Source organism: Spodoptera frugiperda, chromosome 10, assembly GCF_023101765.2.
Source record: "Spodoptera frugiperda isolate SF20-4 chromosome 10, AGI-APGP_CSIRO_Sfru_2.0, whole genome shotgun sequence".
Taxonomy (NCBI): domain Eukaryota; kingdom Metazoa; phylum Arthropoda; class Insecta; order Lepidoptera; family Noctuidae; genus Spodoptera; species Spodoptera frugiperda.
In genome coordinates this window covers 3,137,592-3,160,594 of record NC_064221.1, presented here as the reverse complement: position 1 = coordinate 3,160,594, position 23,003 = coordinate 3,137,592, and the positions used below count along the sequence as shown (strand labels likewise).

General features: G+C 37.1%; 2 protein-coding genes across 5 annotated transcripts in view; both read left to right on the top strand.

Moving 5' to 3' along the window:
* Positions 1 to 15,839, top strand: part of LOC118277363 (uncharacterized) — a 30,190-nt gene extending 14,351 nt beyond the window's left edge. Inside the window, exons 2-11 of one of the 4 annotated variants that reach the window (XM_035596125.2) lie at positions 3,242 to 3,310; positions 3,775 to 3,912; positions 4,646 to 4,756; positions 5,520 to 5,617; positions 9,248 to 9,427; positions 10,443 to 10,580; positions 12,001 to 12,039; positions 13,010 to 13,169; positions 13,573 to 13,713; positions 14,287 to 15,839. In XM_035596125.2, the coding sequence (XP_035452018.1) occupies positions 3,242 to 3,310; positions 3,775 to 3,912; positions 4,646 to 4,756; positions 5,520 to 5,617; positions 9,248 to 9,427; positions 10,443 to 10,580; positions 12,001 to 12,039; positions 13,010 to 13,169; positions 13,573 to 13,713; positions 14,287 to 14,423 (1,211 nt within the window). In that variant the 3' untranslated portion in view covers positions 14,424 to 15,839. Of the gene's footprint in view, positions 1 to 3,241; positions 3,311 to 3,774; positions 3,913 to 4,645; positions 4,757 to 5,519; positions 5,618 to 9,247; positions 9,428 to 10,442; positions 10,581 to 12,000; positions 12,040 to 13,009; positions 13,170 to 13,572; positions 13,718 to 14,286 lie in introns of all 4 variants that reach the window. The other 3 variants (XM_035596126.2, XM_050696276.1, XM_035596127.2) reach the window with 3 other exon arrangements.
* Positions 15,840 to 16,407: 568 nt separating this feature from the next.
* Positions 16,408 to 22,505, top strand: LOC118277659 (uncharacterized). The gene is made up of 7 exons (XM_035596555.2): positions 16,408 to 16,566; positions 16,950 to 17,072; positions 17,708 to 18,491; positions 18,699 to 19,186; positions 19,608 to 19,832; positions 20,382 to 20,580; positions 22,191 to 22,505. The coding sequence occupies exons 1-7, from the start codon at positions 16,500 to 16,502 to the stop codon at positions 22,318 to 22,320; spliced, it is 2,016 nt and encodes a 671-aa protein (XP_035452448.2). The 5' UTR covers positions 16,408 to 16,499; the 3' UTR covers positions 22,321 to 22,505.
* The last annotated feature ends 498 nt before the right edge of the window (positions 22,506 to 23,003 follow it).

Below are 23,003 nucleotides of genomic sequence, written 5' to 3'. Positions count from 1 at the left end.
ACGTGAAATAACACAGAGAGTGTCAGACTCTTACTGACTAAAAACCACCCCGTTCCTACTCCTGCTTTTAGCCGGAGCCCCGGTACCCCTGCTAGGTAGTCCGCTGCTCAAAAAAGCTCCCTAAAATCAATATTTTTTAAATTAGTTATATTATATGGAGTTTCAGACAAAAACAAAGATCAGTCCGGGGATTTTTAATTAAGATCAATTATTATTTTTAGCCGTTTCATAAAATATTTAACGGTGATCGGGTATTTATGACGTCATACGGAATGCGTGCGATGCGTACGATGTGGAACTGAGGACGTTTACCTTTACGGGTTGTTAATGAAAAAATAGGTTTAATATAATTATACTAGAAAATATGTTTACAGATATTTTTGTCAATAAATTGTGTTTACAGTTTTGGGGGCAAACAAGATTGATATTTTTTTGTTGTTTTGTTCATTCAATAACAACTGAAATAAATATTTACTATGAACGGGATTCCCTTTTATCGCGTTAAGTAAAAAACTGTAATACATGTATTAAAAGTAAATATTTTGATGACTTCATAGTTCCACATTTTTTTTGTGCAATCTTATGACTTTTTGGTGACGTCATCGTAATGAATGACACAATTTTAACTAGTTTTTCCTTCCTGTATAAAAAAGTACCGGTATACCTAAAACAACGGGTTGGAGTTATTATTATAATGACCATTGGGGTAAACGTGTTCTAGAGTGGAGACCGCGTCTAGGCAAGCGTAGTGTGCCCTCCAGCTTGATTCGGAGCTGCGGACTACCTAGCGCGTTTACCGGGGCTCCGGCTCGACAAGCAGGAGTAGGAACGGGGTGGTTTTTAGTCAGTAAGAGTCTGACACTCCCTTTCGCCTCGCCCAGGGCAGGAGAAGCAAGAGTAGGAACGGGGTGTTTTTTTTTAAATCTGACAGTCAATCTCGCCTCGCCCAGGGCAGGAGAAGACATTGGATGATTTCCCCCCTCATAAAAAGGGGTAAGCTTTTGTTCAACAGTGAACATCTTTCAGATGATGATGTATTATGAACATTTTCACAACAAGATACAACTTATAGTGCCTAATCTACGAGAATAGACGTCATATTCCATGTATCGTAGAACGGGGTGAATAGATACGGAAGAGGGGTGAATAAAAGTTGGGAAAATGTTCTAACATCTATTCACCCCATTCATGTGTCTATTCACCCTTTGACTTCTATTCACCCCGTTTTACTGTAACACATATACAGAAGTGCGTTAGATTTAAAACTCTGCTTATCTCCCAGTGTACTAAGAAGGTGTGATGTTATATTCTAATTAAGGCAGGCTTATCTCTGTTCTGAGAACTCGTTATATTATCGCTTACTACGAATACTTGGGTATATGCCATTGTGTTACACTTATTTGTATACTAATTATAGTTGTGTAGTAATGTAAGGACTTTACTGTTAACTTTTCTGAATCATTCTTCTGAGAATGGGAATGGTATATAGGGAATATTGGGGATTTGGCGGTTTCATGATGGACATGGCCGCAGAGTAGTCAAAGTTAAAGCATTTATTTCAATTAATCCTAAATTAGGCATTTTTGAAACGTCAAATTGAATTGTCCGTCAGTCTGTCTGTCAGTGAAGCTAGGTGCTCGTTCCAAAGTGTAGCTTCGAATGGAGAAGAACGAGCAAGAAACTCCATCGTTACTCGTTAACTACGGGCGTAGCTTACGCCGTATTTTTCTTTTTATTTCGCGTAAATCACGCGTTTACGACGAGGAATTCGACTAGTTTCAAGCCATGCTAGAGGCTCATATTCTCAGTAGCAGCGCGACAATCGCCCCGTCGCGTGTCGCGGAATGCTGCTCAAGTGCTCATGAAAAAGGCCTCTAGCTTGGTTTGAAACTAGTCGAGTTCCTCGTCAAACATTTACGTGAGTAAGCCGATAACATAATAATTAAAATATTAATTCGTGGAAAAGCAGCGTAATTCTGCACTAATTATAAATGTCCCATTCATCATTTCTGATGAATTTTACTTTACGTGTCTTTACAAGTATTACAACTTTAATAGGAATTTATTGTTAAAGGAACAAATATATATATTATGAAGTTTTATTATTGACAACAATTTTGCGGAATTCAACCACAAATCCGGAACGATGATGAGTGGAATTTTATTGAATTTGAATTTAATTTAGTATTTATTTTCCTTTGAAGGTGATTAAATTCCTTCATAAAGGATACTTTTCCATCAGGGATGTGGCGGATCACGGTAAACAATCGCCGCCGCCCATGGAAACATGAAACACTAGAGGTGTAACAAGTGCGTTGCCGGCCTTTTGGGGGTTAGGAATATAAGGATTGTTGGGGAATCGGGGATCGGAAAGGGTAATTGGACTCAGTCACACAACGTAAGCGTTGTTTCACGTCGGTTTTCTTTGAGGCCGTAGTATCACTTCGGTCGATCTGGCCCATTCGTGTCGAAGCATGGCTCTCCCATACTTAAATCTATAACTAATATAATATAACTAAAGCTTCCACGGGATCATCGATAGCAAGAAAAAAGGACCATTTATATCTGCGGAAAATCAGTGTTTCCTTTTTCTGTTAATTTCGTAATATCCGAGCATCAAAGATGATCGTCGGCATGTAATTATTGAAACCAATTGTTGTCGCTATTAATAGAACTGCAATAATTGTGAAGGTTAAAGGGCAACTTGAGGACCGACCGGGCGCGCTTCGCCCGAATCGTGTCACGTGACATTTCGCCGCCATATTTACGATTTATGGCGCGAAATTAAACGTCAAAGCTGTCAAACGGGAATAAATAAACAATATCGTTATTGTAAAGTGAGAATTTCACTAAATATACTTAAAGTCTTTATTTTTATTATGAAAAGTAGTTGACAATTTGTTTTACTGGATGGTTAATAGTTATAATAATTTGTTCTCATAAAAAATGTAGAACATTAGACTCGCAGCATGAAGTATGACTATCTACAATGTGACATTTGTCAATTAAGTAATTATTAAACGCAGTGTTTGAGTCGTTGTTTCGACGTACGTATACAACCGTATACTATACGTATCTACGTCACTGTAATAGCTCTACATAAAATGAAATTATACTTAGTGTAAGTAGGTATGGAAAAGTTATTCTATTCGGACCAGTAATTATTGAGAATAGCGCGCAAACAAACATACAAGCTTTAAATAATAGAGTAAAACTAATTATTTTTCTTTTTCTATTTCAGCCATAAAATGTTCACCTGGGGTGATAGATCCTTCATGCACAGAAGAAAAAAAAGAAGTTGACAGACACGGTGAGTTGGTATACGTATTACTTTTATTTGTTATTTTTGCCATACACAGCGATGAAAGTATTGACAAAAGGAAAGCGTCCACAAGCACGCTTCGTACGCATCGGACGGATCGTATCAAACGGATTTATTTTTCAGACTGCGTCCACTGACGCACTTGTGCGATTTTCAGCAATCGGATTGCCGATCCCACTTTCACTCGGATTTTTGGCATCGGCATTCCGTATGACGTCATCGATAAGCATCACATGTAGGCATTGCCGATGAGCGGTCCGTACGATGCGGATCAGTGGACGCAGTTGTACTATAAGTATCTATACAATACAAACTAAAAACCGTTGCGTGCGATACGTGCGATGCGTACGATGCGGGCCTGTGGGTGTTTACCTTTATTGCAACTTTGCCAGGGCAACTTTGCTAATATTTAGTACAGAACACCCCTAAAATGTAATCGCTGAACATTTCAGAATCACAGCCGAGGGACCCGACGGAGGTGCAGTGCCTGGTGGGCAGCGAATGGGAGAGCAACTGCCACTACTGCCGCTGCTCCGACGAAGGAGTCGCCGAGTGCCTCAGGCAAGACACTTGCGATAAGGGCGTATTTGGTAAGACCTTTATTTTTTTTTGGGAGAGTTGATGGATCACCTGATGGTAAGCAATCAGGGGCCTTAGTCTGCTATTACAATTGTGTCAGAATGGTCGATCACTGAGCAGTGCGAGAGGGACGGAGTTATGTAGGTTGTATAACTCCGTCCCTCTCGCACTGCTCAGTGATCGACCATTCTGACACAATTGTAATAGCAGACTAAGGCCCCAGCACTGTCCATGGAAAACCGCAACATCAGAGCTGTAATAATTCAGTTTTAAGAAAAAACAATAAGGTAGATAAGTAATTTTTATTCTAATGTCCGTATTGTAGATTATTTTAAAAGTTAGACGTATTTTTTATTTTCTCAGGGAATTAAATATTTTCAAAGATATATCGATTTGAAATATTGCGTGACGTCATTTCTAGACCCGTTTTATACGTAGAAATGACGTATTTGCTCTCAATCTTAAATTTTGATTCGTTTTATCTAAGTACCGTATTGTTATCTTATACGACAAAATAAAAAAAAATACGTGTCTAATATTTTTTCTTTACCTAACTGACGGACTAAATAGATTTTTAATTTTAATACCCGGTCACCATCAATATTCGCTATCAATATGCTACTTTGATAAATTAATTATTGAAATCTGAAATCCCAGTAACTTTTAGATCAAAGAAGCAGCTTAACGTTTATAATGGTAATAGGATTATGACTGTTATTAACATTGAATTACGTATCATTTCAGCGGAGCCAGTCCTCTGCAAGCCAAACACGACTTTCCAGAGAGACTGCAACACTTGCATCTGCCTCGAGAATGGACTTGGACTTTGTACCTTAGAGTTCTGTAGGAGATCAGGTAATAAACATTTTTATACCATCATTACATAGTATAAAACAAATTCGCTTTCTCTGTCCTTATGTCCCTTTGTATGCTTAAATGTTTAAAACTACGCAACGGATTTTGATGCGATTTTTTTATTGATAGAATGATTCAAGAAGAAGGTTTCTATATATAATACACTAGCGACCCGCCCCAGCTTCGCATGGGTGCATTGGTATGCCTGTATTTTGTTATTGTGAAACCTTCCTCTTGAATCACTCTACCTATTACAAAAAACCGCATCAAAATCCGTTGCGTAATTTTAAAGATTAAGGCATACAGACAAACTGACAAAATTAGCGACTTTGTTTTATGCTATGTAGTGATGTCTAATATATCACCATAGTACCCATGCGAAGCTGGGGCTGGTCGCTAATTACCTACTTATTAAAAGTTATAATAACTATCGTAATACATACCAAAGCTGCGGACTACCTAGCGGGTTGCCGGGGCTCCGGCTCTAAAAACAGAAGTAGGAACAGAGTGGTTTTTAGTCAGTTAGACGCGCTCACACGATTAACAGTCGAGATGCAGTGAGGCACGGAGTCTGGAATTGTGCCCAGTACATGGCAATATACTCACCCCCTATTACATGGGACTTATAACACAAATGGTGAAATTGTGTACATTGTATAGCGGCATTACGTGCCGTAATGTGCACCTCTGCGTGCCGCTTCGGAAATAAAAGGCGTGACGTTGCTTGGCGTTACTAAAGAATTCTGGTGTTTGATTTTTCCAGGCAGCATCGATAGTTTTCCTGAGATCCTGATTGCTGATACCGAGTTAAATAGTAAAGATGAAGCCAGTCAACCATTCAAAACTGAAATTGTAGTCCCGGTGAGTAAAATATATATTACGAGTAACGCATCAAGATATCTAAGTATCACAAGTTTTTTTTAATGAGGGTGTAAACGCAACGCTCCCGAAAAACGCTACAGAATTTATGTTTTTATTATTTTAATCCGTTTTTTTTAATAAATAATAAATGATATTTATTTTTGCACGTCAAACTCTAAAATAACTTGATGAGGCCGGCATTTCCTATTGGAATACTCTGAGAAGAAATGCTGAAACAAATTCCGAGGTCATAGTCTCTTTTAAAGTCCAGACGATCAAATAAATAATAATGTGTATGAACTGTGCAAGTTGATGTTTTGTTTTCGTGTTATTCATGCAACGGTTCTCTCACATTATCCTCTATTTCATTGTCTGGACTTTAAAAGAGACTATGACCTTGGGTTTGTTTCGGATAGGAAATGCCGGCCTCATCTAGCTATTTGAAATATTGACGTGTAAAAGTGTTATTTTATAACCTACTTACAGAAATAAATATCATTTATCATTTAACATCAACCTTAAACAGTTGATTACAACTATTATTACATAAAATAATAAATTGAATTCCTTTTTTTAAACATACTGTTTTTACCGTCCCTTGTCTAAAGCATTTGGGAGCGTTCCGTTTACACCCTATATGTGTTGTTTTACAAGTCACTAATAAGGGTCCGTTTGTGTCCGCGAAAATCCGATATACTTTGTTATAAAAAACGGTTTTTATTTTTACTTTACATCGATGTTCGTTACTGACATCGACAACTAATTTCTACATGTGTTACATTTGCACAATTTGGTGATTGGGATGCACAATTCATTCAATGCAAGGTAAGTGCATTTTTTATTAACGTAAGAGTGAGATTACCGATAGCCTAATGCTCCCCTTCCATTTTCAAATCCTGAAATCCATAATCCCCAAAAGATCAGCAATGCACTTGTAACCAGAAGGTACGAGTGTCCATGGGCGGCACCGATTGCTTACCATCAGGTGATCTGTCATATGCCTTCATTTTCTTAATTCTTATTATTGGAGCCTGTTCTTTTGTGCCTGATGTATGGCAATAGACTTGGCTTTTATTACAGAAGACTCAACATAAAGGCTTTTTGTGAGAACTAAAATTCATCCAATAGCTTTTTAAGGAGTGTCAGACTCCTATTGACTAAAAACCACTCCTTTCCTGCTCCTGCCCTATATTGAGACCGTGGTATATGGTTAAAGCCTGCAATCACGGCAGATTTTCTGCCGTACTCATAGACTTTTAATGATCACATAAACTGTTCCTTAGTAACGATTTTGTTCCGAAAACAATTGCTAAGGACTGGGTTAAGTAAGCATTAAATGTCTAATGCCCGAATACTCAAACGCTACTCAATTTTAAGACGCTCTCTAATGTAGTTCTGTCACTATCAATTCTTTATAAAATGACAGAGATAGCACGATATTTAAGTACAACTTAAAATTGAGTAGCGTTTGAGTATTCGGGCATAAGTGCGGCGGTTCAAGGCTTAACACTGCATTATGTTATTATATCATAACAATGATTTTCACTCTTTCTAAACTACCAAATCTTCTTCAGAATCAAAATCATTACGACATAGGAGATTTAGATCTGGAACATGACCTGGTGATCTTAAAGCGATCGATCTGCAAGCCTCATGAGGAGTTTATGAGAGACTGCAACCCCTGCAGATGTGCTAGCGACGGACTCAGCTACTCCTGCACTCACAATGAGTGCTTGGAGACTGAAGTTGGTAAAGACGAGGATAAAGACAAAGAGGTGGAAGTCTTTATGCAAAGTGAGGTATGTATTGGGCATTTTTTTTGTCATTGGACTTTGGACCTTATATTATGAAAATAATAGAGTTGAAAATCTAAATTTGTAAGCTTTGACTGCAGTAGCACTTTCCAATAATCCCGAATCTATTAAAATGCGGTCTTGAATTCGACTGTCAGGCACGGAAATTATCGCAAACCCCTCTTATACAGCGTGTAACAAAATACTCATACATCAAGAAGCACTGAAGAATATAGGTTGAATAGAATCTCTACCCAAATTTTCAGCTTAAATACGTTTAAAAAAATTGGTACCAAATACTTTGTGTCGCATGGTTCTTGATTTTAAATCATCATACAAACGTATCACAACACTACAGGGATCGCTCGCTAATTACGAAACATTTCTTCTTAAATCTGATCGCCTAGTACCTGTATCTACCTAATTTTGATGTTCGGTAAGTTTTATATATCTGTTTTAATAATTTCAGGGCCAGGATCACATAGAACGCCACTCAGTGTGTCGAGCAAGCAACACGTTCTATATAGGCTGTAACACATGCCGCTGTAACTCTTTAGGCACTGACTATACATGTACCAATAAACCCTGCCCACTGCCCGCTGATGTTGAACTGTTTCATGAACTCAAGGTATTTTGCACTTTATCCATTAAGATTTAGGGTACAATTTTGCTTTTTGCTCGACAAGTTGTGTAGATATAGGGTACAATTTTGCTTTTTGCTCGACAAGGTGTGTAGATATAGGGTAAAATTTTGCTTTTTGCTTGTAAAAGTGTGTAACGCTCACCGCATCGATTTTTGCGCATGTTGCCCGTGATTATGAGCCCCGGGTGTAGTTCGAAATGAGTTGAGTAAACGTAGTTGTAGTTAATTGATATTTTTCTTTACAATTTCAGGAAATAAAACCTGCAGTGCCATATTTGGGTGATTTTGAGACAGAAAAAGAATATAAAGCTGCGAAATTGTGAATGTTGGAGAAAATTACAATATTTCTACTAATTAAGTTACCAAAAAATTTACAGGAATGTAATGATATTTTTTACAAATTAAAACCAAAGTTTTTGTAACTAGAATTGGTATTTTATTCTTTAATATCTTACAGGTTATTCTTTAAAATGGTCAAGTTATGATGTTATTGTAACCCATCATTGATTTATTTAGTTAAAACACTTGGTACATGTTCTCTATTGATTATGACATTTATTAATGCACTCATTTCTTGTTTTCATATCATTCCTCACACAAATTATTATGTTCCTTTCGCTTCACTTCTTTGTTCAACGTTTAAATTCATCTCTCGTCTTTGCTCTAAAGACTCTTTTATTTCTTATCTGATTACGATTATACCTACCTTTTAGTATTTTCCATTTGTTCTTTCCAACACGAGTAACTGTACCCTTAGTACAAGTTTGATTCACGTTGAACGCAAACGAAAGAAGATCGCGTTCAGCGATTTGATTGGCCGGTGCGAATGAACCAACCAATCAAAGTGCTGAACGCGCTCTCGTTTCGATCTCGTTAAATGTAAAGCTAACTCGTACTAAGGGTACTGATCAACCTTGTCTAATGTCAATTATTATCTCCTTGTTTAAAAACTTCAATGTTTCAGTTCCATTACCCGTGATTAACAGTACGCTTAGTACAAGTTTGCTTTACGAAAGCGCGTTCAGCGCTCTGATTGGTTGATTTATTCGAGCCGGCCAATCAGAGCGCTGAATACGCTCTCATTTCGATTTCGTTAAACGTAAAACAAACTCGTACTAAGCTTACAGCACATATTTGGACATCGTAGACAATCACCATTGTAGAACTAACTTTCATTCCATTTAATTTCACTAGACAACGAAGTCAGCTAAAAATAAAACGAAGTCTCGGGTCTGCGAGGCCAATCGTATGTTCATCAAAGACTGTAACACTTGTTGGTGCAATGAAGATGGGACTAGCTATTACTGCACCCGCCGGGTTTGCGTGCCTCTTCTGCCTGAAGACCAACCTGATATCGGAGGAATACCAGCTGAAGTAGGAATTTTCACAAGATATTAGCATGACTAATGGTGATGGGAAAATGTATGTGGTATATCGTAAAATGGGTTGTTCTTGGGGATTTTCATATGTGTTCATGTGCCTAGTTTTTGCATACATTACCACGTGATTCTTGTCAGAGTCTTTATCGTACCCTTAGTATGAGTTTACTTTATGCTTAAAGTAATAGAAACGAGAGTGTGTTCGGGGCTCCGATTGGTTGGTTTATTCAAAATAGCCAATCAGAGCGCTCTCCTTTCCATTAGGTACTTTAAACGTAAAGCAAACTTATACTAACTGCCACACTCAGAGTCATTTAATGATTACTTAAACTATTCCTTAGTAACGATTTTGTATCGAAAACAATTACTAACGACTGGGTTAAGTAACCATTAAATGACTCTGAGTGTGGCAGTAAGTGTACTGTACTCATAAAGGACAGTTTGTTGCCACGTTAATTTGGTCTACCTATCTAAAAAATAAGTTAAACAGTTTCAACAAATTCAGAAGAAAGCTTTTCTATCTATAACTATTAGCCATAGTTGAAATATTCGTATAGAAACCAAAATAAGCAAACATTTTTGGAGATTTTGAAGAAATTGGGCACCTATACATGGATCAAAGAAACTTTGCTACGATAAAGAAATGCTTTGCATGTTTGCATGTCTATCCTTTGGATTAAAGAATTGCTTATTTGCCTCAACAATTTACTCTCAGTAGCCCAAGTGTCCAATGCGAGATTTTTTCGAACTTATCTGTTTTATATCGGAGTCTTGCTTGCTGTAAGGTAACGTTTGCATTGTATATATTGCTTAATTGAGTTCTAAAAACAATTTAGCTTGAATCATTAATACTTTAACTTCGAGCCTAGCTTCCTTGACAGACAGACTAACGGACAATTCAATTCGATGTTTCAAAAGTGCCCCAATTTAGGATTAATTGAAAAACATGCTTTGACTTTAGCTTTAATCGTATCATGAACTATGTTATCTTTTACTTGTCTTTCGAGCAGAATCTTCGCGTGATAAAGAAGGAATGTCGACCTAATGAAGTTTTTGAGTTGGACTGCAACATGTGTCGGTGTAACCCTGATGGAAAGTCCTATGCTTGCACCAGAAGAGCTTGTGAGGAACTACCAGAAGACCAAAAGGTCTGATGACTATTTTTTTTTACTTAAATATCATATATTTGGGTTTTTGGTTTGGTTAAAGGTTCATTAAAACTACTTAACATTAGATTTTACAATAGGGTAGATGACTAATTTTAATTTTAATGTCCGACTTGTAGATTATTTTAAAATATTAGACACGTATTTTTATTTGGTTAAGGAAACAAATACTTTTGAAGATATTATATTGATTTGAAATATCGCGTGTCGTCATTCCTAATTACATTTATACGTAGAAATGACGTATTTGATCTCACTTCTAAACTTTCATTCGTTTTATCTAAGTATTGGTATCTTATATGACAAAAATAATACGAGTCTAATATTTTTTCGTTACCTAACTGACGGACTAAATAGATTTTTAATTTTCATACCCCGTCATCATCCCTGTTACTTGTGGTATTTTATTATTCTCTGGTGTGAGGATTTTCGGGATTAATTTTAATTCTATCTAAGTTTACCTATTATATGTATACGTTGAAGTTTATTTTATAATTATGTTTATGTTTTACCTAAACCCCTGTAGGTACATACTAAAGTTGATGAATTTTTGTACAGCTGTAAATTAATGAAGATTTCTTTTATTTATTTTACTGGTATTTGTGAGACTTACTAAATTTCCTATAGATGGGACCGTTAACATATGTCGGGTATGTCATAGTCTTGGTGAATCCATAAGACATATAATTTCTGGTTGTGGTCATTTGGCTAATGGTGTATATTTGCATAGACATAATCAGGTGGCTTTGCACTATCAACTTGTTGAGTTTGAGATTCCATACTACAAGTATGTGCCCGATCCAGTTCTCGAAAACGGCCGTATCACGTTGTACTGGGATCGATCTATCATCACTGACAGGACTATTGTAGCCAATAAACCTGATATAGTGGTGGTGGTACATATTTATTTTACTGGTATTTATGTGAGACTTACTTACTTATAAATTAATTATTATGTTATCGGCTTACTTACTGTTTGTTACGTTGCTACTCGAAAGTAGCAGCGCGACAATCACCGCGTCGTGTGTCGCAGATTGCTGCTTAGTAAACCAACACATGCGTTAATATGAGCCTCTAGCATGGCTTGAAACTAGTCGAGTTCCTTGTCAAACAGTTACGTGAGTAAGCCGATAACATAATAATTATATTATATTCTAATTTCAAGGTTGTGGGCTTCATGTAATATTCCTTTTTTAAGCGGTGGAGTGTCACTAATAATAAAAACTTCTTTGGTTCACTATCTTTTGTTTTATTATTTCAAATTCCTTGACTAACCCAACGTAGATTAATACTTTTGTACATTAAATTTAAGGTTCAATTTCATCTGTTGTCTCTGTTTTCATACATAAAGTATTCTGTGGTAAGATTCTCACTAATACAGTTTTTTTTTTAAATTTTTCAGAACGCCACATTATCGAGAAAAGTGCGATCACTAACTACGGTAATATTTTATTTGTTTTTTTTTTTAACTTTAAATTATATATACTTTGATTTTAGTTCTTCCATTATTAATGTTGGTTACAGTTTCTTTCTCACCAGATGGCACTTCTGTAGCGTTAAGTCTTGTTAGTCTTATAATGATAGCCAATTTTGACAGCTATAGTGTTAGACTGCCTCGTTGGTCAAGTGGTTGTAAGCGCAACTGCCGGGCAAGGGGCTTGGGTTCGATTCCCGGGTCGGGCAAATTATTACTGAGCTTTTTTCTCAGTAGTAGAACGTAGTCTAAAATTGTGCCCAGTGTAGGGCAATAGGCTCAGCCCCATCACATGGGACTTATAACACAAATGGTGAAAAGTGGGTGTACGTTGTACAGTGGCATTACGTGCCATAATGTGCACCTCTGCCTATCCCTTCAGGGATAAAAGGCGTGACAATACGATATTTACGGACAAAAATGATCTGACGGTGCTTAAGAGTCATCTAGAGAGCATACACACTTTGAAAATCATATGATGTTGATGATGCTAGTATAGAAGTACGCAGCGGATTTTAGTTTATCTTGTATAGAAACTCATACAACTGCGTCCTCTGATCCAATGCCAAAAATCCGAGTGAAAGTGGGATCGGATCGGCAATCGCATTACTAAACACTCGTTCGGCCAATCCGAAAGTTGTCGATACAGTGGACGCAGTCTGAAAAATTAATCCGTTTTATATGATCCGTCTGATGCGTACGATGCGGATCTGTGGACGCTTACCTTAAGGTGCTCCCACACAGCAGTTATATAACGTTAGAGACTGATTTAACATTTGTGTTTAAACAAATTATAACAGTAATTGTAGAGTATGTTACACGCTATTTCAAATGTTATATTGTTACACATTGTTGTATAACGTTATATAACTGCTGTGTGGGAGCACCTTTATAACTCCAAAGTAACAAATAACAACGTAGTAAATGTATCTAGTAGGAGCCGCCCAAAGCCTGCAAGCCCGGCCAGGAGTTCCGGATGGACTGCAACAAGTGCCTCTGTGACAACAAGGGACAGGACTTCTCATGCACTCGACACGACTGCAACGCCCTCAACAACAACCATGCTAGTGCCTTCACTGGAGTTAGGAGTAAACGAGGTAAAATCTAATAATAATAACTATCTTTTTTTGTAATAACTATCGTGAGACATACTAAATTAATTAAAAGTCACGGTTTACTCACTTTAATTAATTTAAAAAAAACTAACATAGTGTAGAGTAGGCTGCAAAGGTATATAATAAGCCGGTAAACGAGAAGACGAATCACCTGATGGTAAACAATCACCTCCACCCATGGACACTTGAAACACCAGAGGCACCAGAGGCGTTAGAAGTGGATTGTTGGCCTTTTGGGGGTTAGAAAGGATGGTTGGGATCGAATCGGGGATTGGAAAGGGAGGTAATTGAGCCTCCAGTAACCTCACTCACACAACGCAAGCGTGGTTTCACGCCAGTTTTCTCTGAGGCCGTGGTATCACTCCTCTATCTAATCTTCTTACAGAAATATCCGAGCAGCTTTCGATGCAGTGCGTGCCAGGCAGCGTGTTCGACCGCGGCTGCAACGTGTGCAAGTGCACTGACAACGGCCAGTTCGCGACCTGCACTCTCAAACGGTGCAAGACTGAAACCGACCATGCACCTGGTAGGTAAGACTAACTGAATACATCGTGATAGAAAGAGAGAGAAGATAGTGGGTGTGGGAACTAATCGTTTTAATTTAAAATAGTAATGTGAACTCTTCTGAAAAGTTCACTAGTTTTAAGATATATCTCCCGCCTGACGTAATTATAACTCCCGGTATGACTTGGAACTAGTAGAGCTTCTCTAAAATATATGTACCTATTATTGTTTAACACTTTACCCTAAACGGTTTATATACATATTGTACATACATGTATACATAACTTTACGCCTGTCTCCCATGGGGTTAGGCAAAGACAATGAAGACCGCCAATTTACCGCCAACGAATCTTACATGCCTCTTTCGCTTCATCAACAGTCATCAGTCTTTTCATGCATGCTCGTCGGTTAAGGGTACCTTTAATAGGGCCTCATTACATACAACATATTGTCCTATCTATACTCATGTTACATAAAACACTATTATCCATTATTTTTCTCTGTATTTTTTCGGGAGTTTTTCCATAAAAGTACCTACTATTTGTTCACAAATAATTTCACGCATCTAATAATGACTTATTTATTTTTACTTCAGAATCGGATCAAGGCTTCCGTTGTAACCCTGGCGAGCAGTTCAAACGTGACTGTAACGACTGCACCTGCTCAGCAGATGGCAGGAGTGTCTTCTGCACACTGCGTTTATGCGACGAAGCCCTAACATCAGACATTTAAATTAAAAACCCTATACTTATCTTGATATGATACGATTTCCATCTTCCCCTAAAATTTTTGCGATCCGTAGAGGGCGCTAGTATAGTTTAAAGACTACCGGATTTTTGTTACAAATTAATAAATGTTACGGTTTTTTGCGTCATTAATTTTTGTTTGTGATATTAATCAGTGTCTTTTTTTTCTTATTTATAAACACCAGTGAATTTGATTTTAATTTTCCTTTTTTCCACTCAAAGTATGATGTTGCCATAATGTGTATAAAACGTTTTTTTAATATCGTGTCATTTCAAGATGAGTTTTTTTTTTGTTTTCGTAGCAGCTGTGCAGTCGATCAGACTCTCTGTTAGTCGATTTGTCGATCGAGTAACTGTGTGCATTAGTATCATTTCAATGTTTTGTGTTTTTTAAGTATTTTGTGACTAATTTTACTTAGTATGTAATACGAATGAACGATTAGTTATTTTAATATTTCACATAATTGTACAATATTTACAGAGAACGTTAGTTAAAACTAATAATTTCGGTATCATCGATTATTTCGCAGTTGAAAATGAAATAAATCTACTAAACGACATTTTAAAATCGACTAAAAGTGAATAATCGATGAATCGATTAGTTTTGTTTGAATACTGAAAGTATAAGTACATTTATTAGTTTTTCCGTGCCTTGTATTCAGTTTACGTATTAGTAAACTAACTTATTTTTAATAATAGTAAGTGTGAAGAGCCTATTTTCATTTTGATGTGTGTGTGTGTCATCGGCATTATCAACTTAGTTGGCTAACACGCGATTTTTGTGTGTAAATGCTTGTTTTTTCATTTCATTTTCATTCCTTTAGAATAAGAGTTGAGTGGGCCGAGTGAGTAACTAAAATGTTTTTATTATTTGTAAAACAGATCAACTATAGTCCATTCATACTAAAACAGAATTTTGAAAATCGGTCCAAAAATGGCGGAGTGATCGGTGAACAATTAAAAAAAACAAACGTCCGAACATAGTACCTCCTGCTTTTTTTGAAGTCGGTAAAACATAATATTGATATGGCAATTACTTAATTTATAACTTGTATTTAATATCATACATTTATATTAAGCCTTTCATTGCCAACAAAAAACTGTTAAAGGCTATTCCTCCACTAGTGTCGGACAACGTTGTCTGACATGGCGTCTAATGTGTTAGTAAAAATAATGAAGAATTTAGTCGATTTTTTGATACTTTAGTCGATTTTTCAAATATTGGTTACTTGCTCGGCGGACGAATAGTATCACTTGAATGTTTAGTAGTTAAATAATGAATAGTAATACGTGGCTTAACTTAGATAATACGTACCATCATGTATTAGGCGATACGTAATTAAAACTTAAGTAATTTGAGTTAAAAATAATTATCATGGAACGAATAAATGAGTTTATTTTATTGATTTGTGTTTCTTTTTCTGTAACAACCCGAAATATTATCAGTGGTATTTCTTTCTCTAAAATGTATAGTGTTTTGTACCATTTTTGAATGATATAGGCCGGTAAATGCACAGATGAATAACATGATCAGACGGTAAGCAATTAATCTTATTTTTTTGCCTGTTAGTAAAAGTCTGCATAATACTGTCTCGTTGGTTAAATGGTCACAATGGTTTTGCCTGTGGTGTCCGTTTCTACACAGTGAAACAGTGTTCAGGGGTGGAGCTGTTCTAATTCCACTCCTGGTGATGAAGCAATACGCTTTGCAGGAGAGCTATTGTGGATTATGACGCCTACAGGCGAAGTCGGAACGCCTTTTGATGCCTGGGTTTGCGTTTTTCCAAAACGAAACCGTAGTTACGGAGTCTGAATGTCTTACAAGGTATCATTATCGTATCTATAATCTTTGCCTAGCATGTACCTACCTAAGTAGGTATGAATGCACGCTTAATTAAGGCTATAAAAAAATTATAGCCGTACATTAATCAGTTAATCATTAATTAATTATTAATCTTTGCATCAATATTAATTGGGAAGAAAATTAGAAAGTTTATGGATCGTGACCGATAGATGGCGTTGTTTTTAATTGATGTCTTTAAAAAAGTCAGACGATTGAAGGATGTTGATGTGTATGGTCGCGTTTGTACCAATTCTTTTATTACTGAACGGCATAGACACGACTTTATGTGAGTATTTTTCTTTTGTATATCTCGTTTTTTATTTAAAATAATACAAAAATTAGAAATAATTGTTTATTTTCTTATTGTGTGTACTTATTGTAGATATTTTTGTTTTTGCGTTTTAATTGTTAATGTTTTTGTACGCATAATTATTCAAGATTTGACTACTTAATTACCTGTATTTTTCAAATCATATAGTTACAAAATTATGAAAAGCCATTCAAAATAGATGTTCTCTCATATGTAGCAGGTCATTCAATTTTAGCTCTTATTTGTAAGTCAATACAGTTCAGCAGATTATTCTTCCATATTCCTATCATCTGTAGCCATGCAATTTTAGTTCTTATTTGTAAGTAGATACAGTTAAAGTTAGTTTATACCTGGCCTAGTGGAGCCGGCGAAGCAATGTGTGCCCACTACGTCAGTTCGAGGTCCGTGTCACCTCTGCGTTTGTTCCTCTGAGGGAATCTTCCACTGTCGTCCCAAGGAGTGCGAAGAGGATGACGCACAGAGTAAGTGAAAGTGAAATATTCACTGCCTATTACACCACATTTATATATGTATAAGTACCCGTTAAACTTCGGAGCTGCGGACTGCCTAGCGGGTTTACTGGAGCTCCGTCTCGAAAAGCAGGAGTAGGAACAGGATGGTTTTTAGTCAGTAAGAGTCTGACACTCCCTTTCGCCTCGGGAGAATTTATTAGATGATTTTACCCCTTAAAAAAAGTACCCGATAAACTAATGTAATAGATAAATGAATACAAAATACTCTTTACTCGTTTACTCAACGACACCTTCTACCAACATCTTAAAAGCCGCGGGCAAATGCTGGTATGCAAGTACCACCATAAGTGGCACCATATCAATGTCAATCAATTCAGTTCAAGAGTAAGCCCCCAGGATTAAGTAAGCAATAAGAATTGGACTCAAGTGCTAGGTTAACTTAGTCGCTACGTAACAGCTTCTGCAAAATCTTTAATTTAACATTTTTGTTTAAGTATATGGAACCTTTCTGATCCTTGCTCGATTATTCTAAATAAAACATTTTAAAACACAAGAACTTTAAATTGAATTATTAAACTTTTAATAGACCAACTATAACAATAATGTGATGTATTTTTCACTATAATATAAATTAATCTTCGCAGGCAACGAAGCTACAGAAGACTGCCAACCCAACAATTTATATCGAATCAACAACAGATTCTGCACCTGTAGCAACGACGGCTACTGGGAATCCGAGAACTGCGAAGAGGAGTTCCACTATCTCCACCCAAAAAAGGGCATTAACAACTATTACTTAAGAACCAGTGTCGCGTGCACACCCAACGAATACTTCCTCATAGATTGCAACCTATGTCGATGTTCCCCCAAAGGCATCATCGATGTAACTTTATGCACTAATAGGTACTGTGGCCAAGGACATAAGGCTGATATTTGCGCGTACGGCGACGTCCTACGCACAGAAAACGAACTGTGCTCTTGTAGCGACATCAACTACTACATAGACCGCCTTTGCATAAGAATCTTAAATGAACCGATTCAAATTGTACCGACTAGAGAGATTATGAAATTGGATGATGTTGGAAAAACTAGGTCTGTTTTGAGGGTGGATTGTAACACAGATGCTGTTTATGAAGTCAATTGTAACAAATGCCTTTGTAAGAACGGTGATCTGGTGTGCACTGATGCAGTTTGTGAGCATAAGAAAGGAGCTGTGAGGGCTGAAAAGAAGAATGAGATAGAGATTCTACCTGAACTGAAGAGTGTAGTTGGCGCCGTGTGTCAGCCCGGGAGGAGATACCGTTACAAGTGTAACATTTGTTCTTGTACTAAGGATGGTTTCCCATCCTGTACCACCATGGTCTGCCTGGAAGATTACGTGTTAGATATAAAATCTCTTAGAGGACTGTTGTCTAGCAATAGTGTAGCGTCTCCTTAACATTCCATAACCAGTGTTTGTAATATTGCTCGTTTTTATTTCTTTTCTGATTTTTAGATTGTTATTGTTATTGTATTAGATTCGATGTTATTTTATTTTCCTTATTATAGGTTTATTTTAAGAAATAATTTTAGTAACAGTAATTTTTAATGGTAGAAATTCATGGTGTATAAAGAATAATATCATAAAATGAATAGAAATAATCGCATTTCAATTCCGTTTCATAAACCGATTTTAGCCAAAGATGTGACGAAATCCAAGAAGTTACAAGATATTAAGTATGGGATGAAATGTGTTCCCGGACAGACTTATAAGATGGACTGCAATACATGCCGTTGTGGATATCACAATAACCTGTTATGTACTAAGGCGATATGCATCGATCAAAAGCAGACGGAAATAATCAAGGAACCAGATCCAGAACCGATACAAACAAAGAAAAGTAGCAGCTCATCTAAAGTCGTAGACCTAAACAGTATTATAGGAAAGAAAAAGAAGATAAGAAGAATTATTAGAAGGGAGAATAAGAGGTACCTAAACATAGGCACTACAGGGTTACCTACACTGCCACTCAGTAATATTTGCATGCCAGGAAGAATTTACCAGAGTGGCTGCCGAAGATGTTACTGCAAGGCAAATAAGTCGGCATCGTGTTCAAATGAAAATGCTTGCAATGAAACAAAAGGTAAATTTAACAAAATTAGTGGTTAAGTCTTTAATCCCATTAGTTTCGAACAGAGGATAAAACTGGGAGTTTTGAAATCGTAAATGTGAATGATACTTGGGGATACACATTTAGGAGTACTCAGAGAGAACAAACCATTGCGGTCGTGGGAAGGTGGTAATTTAGAAAAATGGATATGAATTATTATGTTATAGGCTTACTCACGTAACTGTTTGACGAGGAACTCGACTAGTTTCAAGTCATACTAGAGGCTCATATTCATGAGCAGCATTCCGCAACACACGACGCGTCGAGTTCCTCGTCAAACAGTTACGTGAGTAAGCCGATAACATAATAACTAATTTAATATGTCTCACGAAAGTTATAATAAAAGATGGATATGAAGATAATTTTGATAGAACAAAGGTAACTTCTATTTCAGTGGTTCGACTATTAAAACCAGAGGACGTTAGGCCTCCGGTGAAGGACAAAGAGTTCAGGGATCTGCCTGAACTGCCCAACACTGCGGCTCCTTGCGCACCAGGCACCACCTATAAAGTCGACTGTAATGTTTGCCTTTGCGATGAATTCCAGAATCTAATGTGCGACAAAATGCTATGTGTTAGCTTTTCTGACGTGCATAAAGCGGAGGCTATGCAGAAATCTGGTAAGTTTTAATATCAATGCAACGTCACGCTTTTTATCCCCGAAGGTGTAGGCAGATGTGCACATTACGGCACGTAATGCCGCTGTACAATGTCAACATCCACTTTTTACCATTTGTGTTATGTATAAGTCCCGTGTAATAGGGGGTGAGCCTATTACCATATACTAAGCAAAATTCCAGACTTCGGGCTACTACTGAGAAATTTTTCGAAAATCCGAAATTTGAATATCTAAACTGGTAAATTTGACTGCACGGTTGACGCGGTGACTGGGCAACTGGCTGCTATGCAACAGGTAGCGGGTTCAATTCCCGCACGGAGCAACTCATTGTGTGATCCCCAAATTGTTGTTTCAGTTCTGGCTGTCAAGTGTATGTGAACTTGTATGTTTGTAAACGCACCCACAATCCAGAAAAGAAAACTAAATATTTAGGTGTCATTTATAGGCCCGTGAAAACAGATATTTGTATTTCAGCGTCACCTATCTTAGCTTCTGGGTTCTCTAAAATTTAGGAGATGTTAGTAAATAAAGCATTTTTACTTTTTTCAAGGACTTCCATGCAACTCCAACGATTTCACGGAGAATATGGTGTTGCAGTCTAAATGCGTTGAGTGCACCTGTAATGGCACCACTTTTTGCGTCGCTAAAGCAAACTGCATCACTGAAGCTGAAACCATGCAGCGGAGTATCAGTGGAAGAAGGACATTCGATATGAAATCAGAAAAATGCATACCTGACAAAGTCTACCAGTAAGAATTGTTTTAACCGACTTCTATTTTTTTTTTATGAGACTATCGTAATCGAGCTGACGTATTACCTGATGGTAAGCAATCGCCGCCGCCCATTGACACCCGAAACACCAGAGGCGTTACAAGTGCGTTGCCAGGCTTTTGGGGGTTAGGAATTTAAGGGTTGTTGGGGAATCGAGGATTGGGAAGTTTGGGAAGTGGGGTAATTGGGCCTCCGGGAACCTCACTCACACAACGAAACACAACACAAGCGTTGTTTCACGTCGGTTTTCTGTTTTCGATCAAGTCGGACCATTCGTGCCGAAACATGGCTTTCCCATACTTAATCTATTTACCATGTAAACCAAAGTGAACGTGCATAACGTGGCAAAGTGACTCTTCTAACCATACCATATGGATATAAACTTTAAGTGCGTTACCGGCTTTTTAGGAGTTAGGAATTTAAGGGTTGTTGTTCGGGAATGGGAAGGGGGAATTGGGCCTCCGGTAACCTCACTCACACAACGAAACACTACGCAAGCGTTGTTTCACGTCTGTTTTCTGTGAGGCCGTGGTATCACTCCGGTCGAGCCGGCCCATTCGTGCCGAAGCATGGCTCTCCCACACTTGAAATGGAGGGGGTTCTCTGTTTAACCTGTATGTATACAGTATGGAGATCTCCTATATGACTTAAATGAAACCACGAGGATTACTAGTCCACAGTAGCATAATACAACTAAATATTTCAACGAAAACCGAAAATTTAAAAAGAAAACAAACAAAATAAATACATAATTAAATTAATCAAGTATTAAACTCTGAATAATTATTATGAAATAATCAATGAATTATCGGCTTACTCACGCAACTGTTTGACGAGGAACTCGACTAGTTTCAAGCCATGCTAGAGACTAAACTAGTTGAGTTCCTCGTCAAACAGTTACGTGAGTAAGCCGATAACATAATAATTAATTTAGTATGTTTCACGAAAGTTATAGTAAAATTATAATGTATATTAAATTCTGTATGAAGAGCTACATGTTCCTTGACCACAGAAGTGCTGTGAATGTTGTAGATTGTCTAGGAATGTTACGGACATGCGACGCTGCTGTTGCAATGCAGTATTTGTAAAAAGTGTTCAAATTAGCTCAAAGAAAAAAAAACTTTTGTATTTTTATAAATAACTATTATACTGGGCCTATTACGCTTATTTTTCGTATCTAAATTTAATCCGCTTCAGCTTATGAGTAGTGTAAGCTCTAAGCCCTATATCACACTATACACTTATATAAATGAGACGGTTTTATTGTTCGTTGGATGTTTGTCCGTCAAACACGCTGAAATTACTGAACGGATTTTGATGAAATTTGGTATATGGACAGACATGGTATGGGCTGACTTAGGTAATAGGATACTTTCTATCTCACGGGAATTCGGTTGAAGCCGCTGGTAGAAACTAGTAAAACTAAAAATTACGGTTTACTCACATACATTAAAACAGAAAAGCTCAACTATTTTCGAGTCACACAGGGACTCTTAATCATGAGTAGCGTCCGTAGACGTCGATGACGTCACCGCATCTGCGTTATTATAAGAAATATAACTAATTACATGTATTTTTTTTTATCCAGTGATGATTGCAACAGGTGCTACTGTCAAAAAGACCGCACTTTACGTTGTACGCAGAAAAGATGCCTCAATTACAGAGAGGCAGTTGAATTACAAGAGCAGCAAAAATACTTACTTGAACATGGACTTTAATTCAATAGCGATAAAGACGACTATAGCTTGCACTCCCGGACTTAAACAGGAGCAGCAAAATACTTAATTCAACATGGACTTTAACTCAATAGCTATAAAGACGACTATGGCTTGCATTACCGGACTTACGAATAATGTTTTAATTTTAAGGGTTTTCTGAAGCAATGAATAAATGTATTCGATAATGAAGTTGTTTTATTATACCTTTTATTCACAAAAGGGTAGGCAGAGGTGCACATAATGTTTCCTAATTCCAAGTATACAATGAACACCCAAATAACACCAGTTATATGATTCGGCACGGCCTCACCGAAAAACGACGTGAAACAACGAGGTTGAGCCTCTTGTCGTATACTAGTTCCTCACAAGTTTTATTATCTCTCACAATAGGGTTGTTTACCAGCGTGTTCCAAAAAAAGTAAATATTTATTTCAAATAAACCGGGAAGGCACTTTTGAACGTCAAGGCAAATACTACAATATTTTTAAAAATGCCTGTCTGTCGGTCAGTCCTCTAGTGAAGCTATTTGTTTGTTCCAAAGTGTAGATTCCTATGGAGAAGAACGAGCAAGAAACTTCTTAGGTTACTCTTAGCAATAAGCGTACAATACTTATGTAGTAAATGTTAAAATGTTATGTTTCTTTATTTGTTTTTCTATATAATGTTATTGCAAATTTATTTTA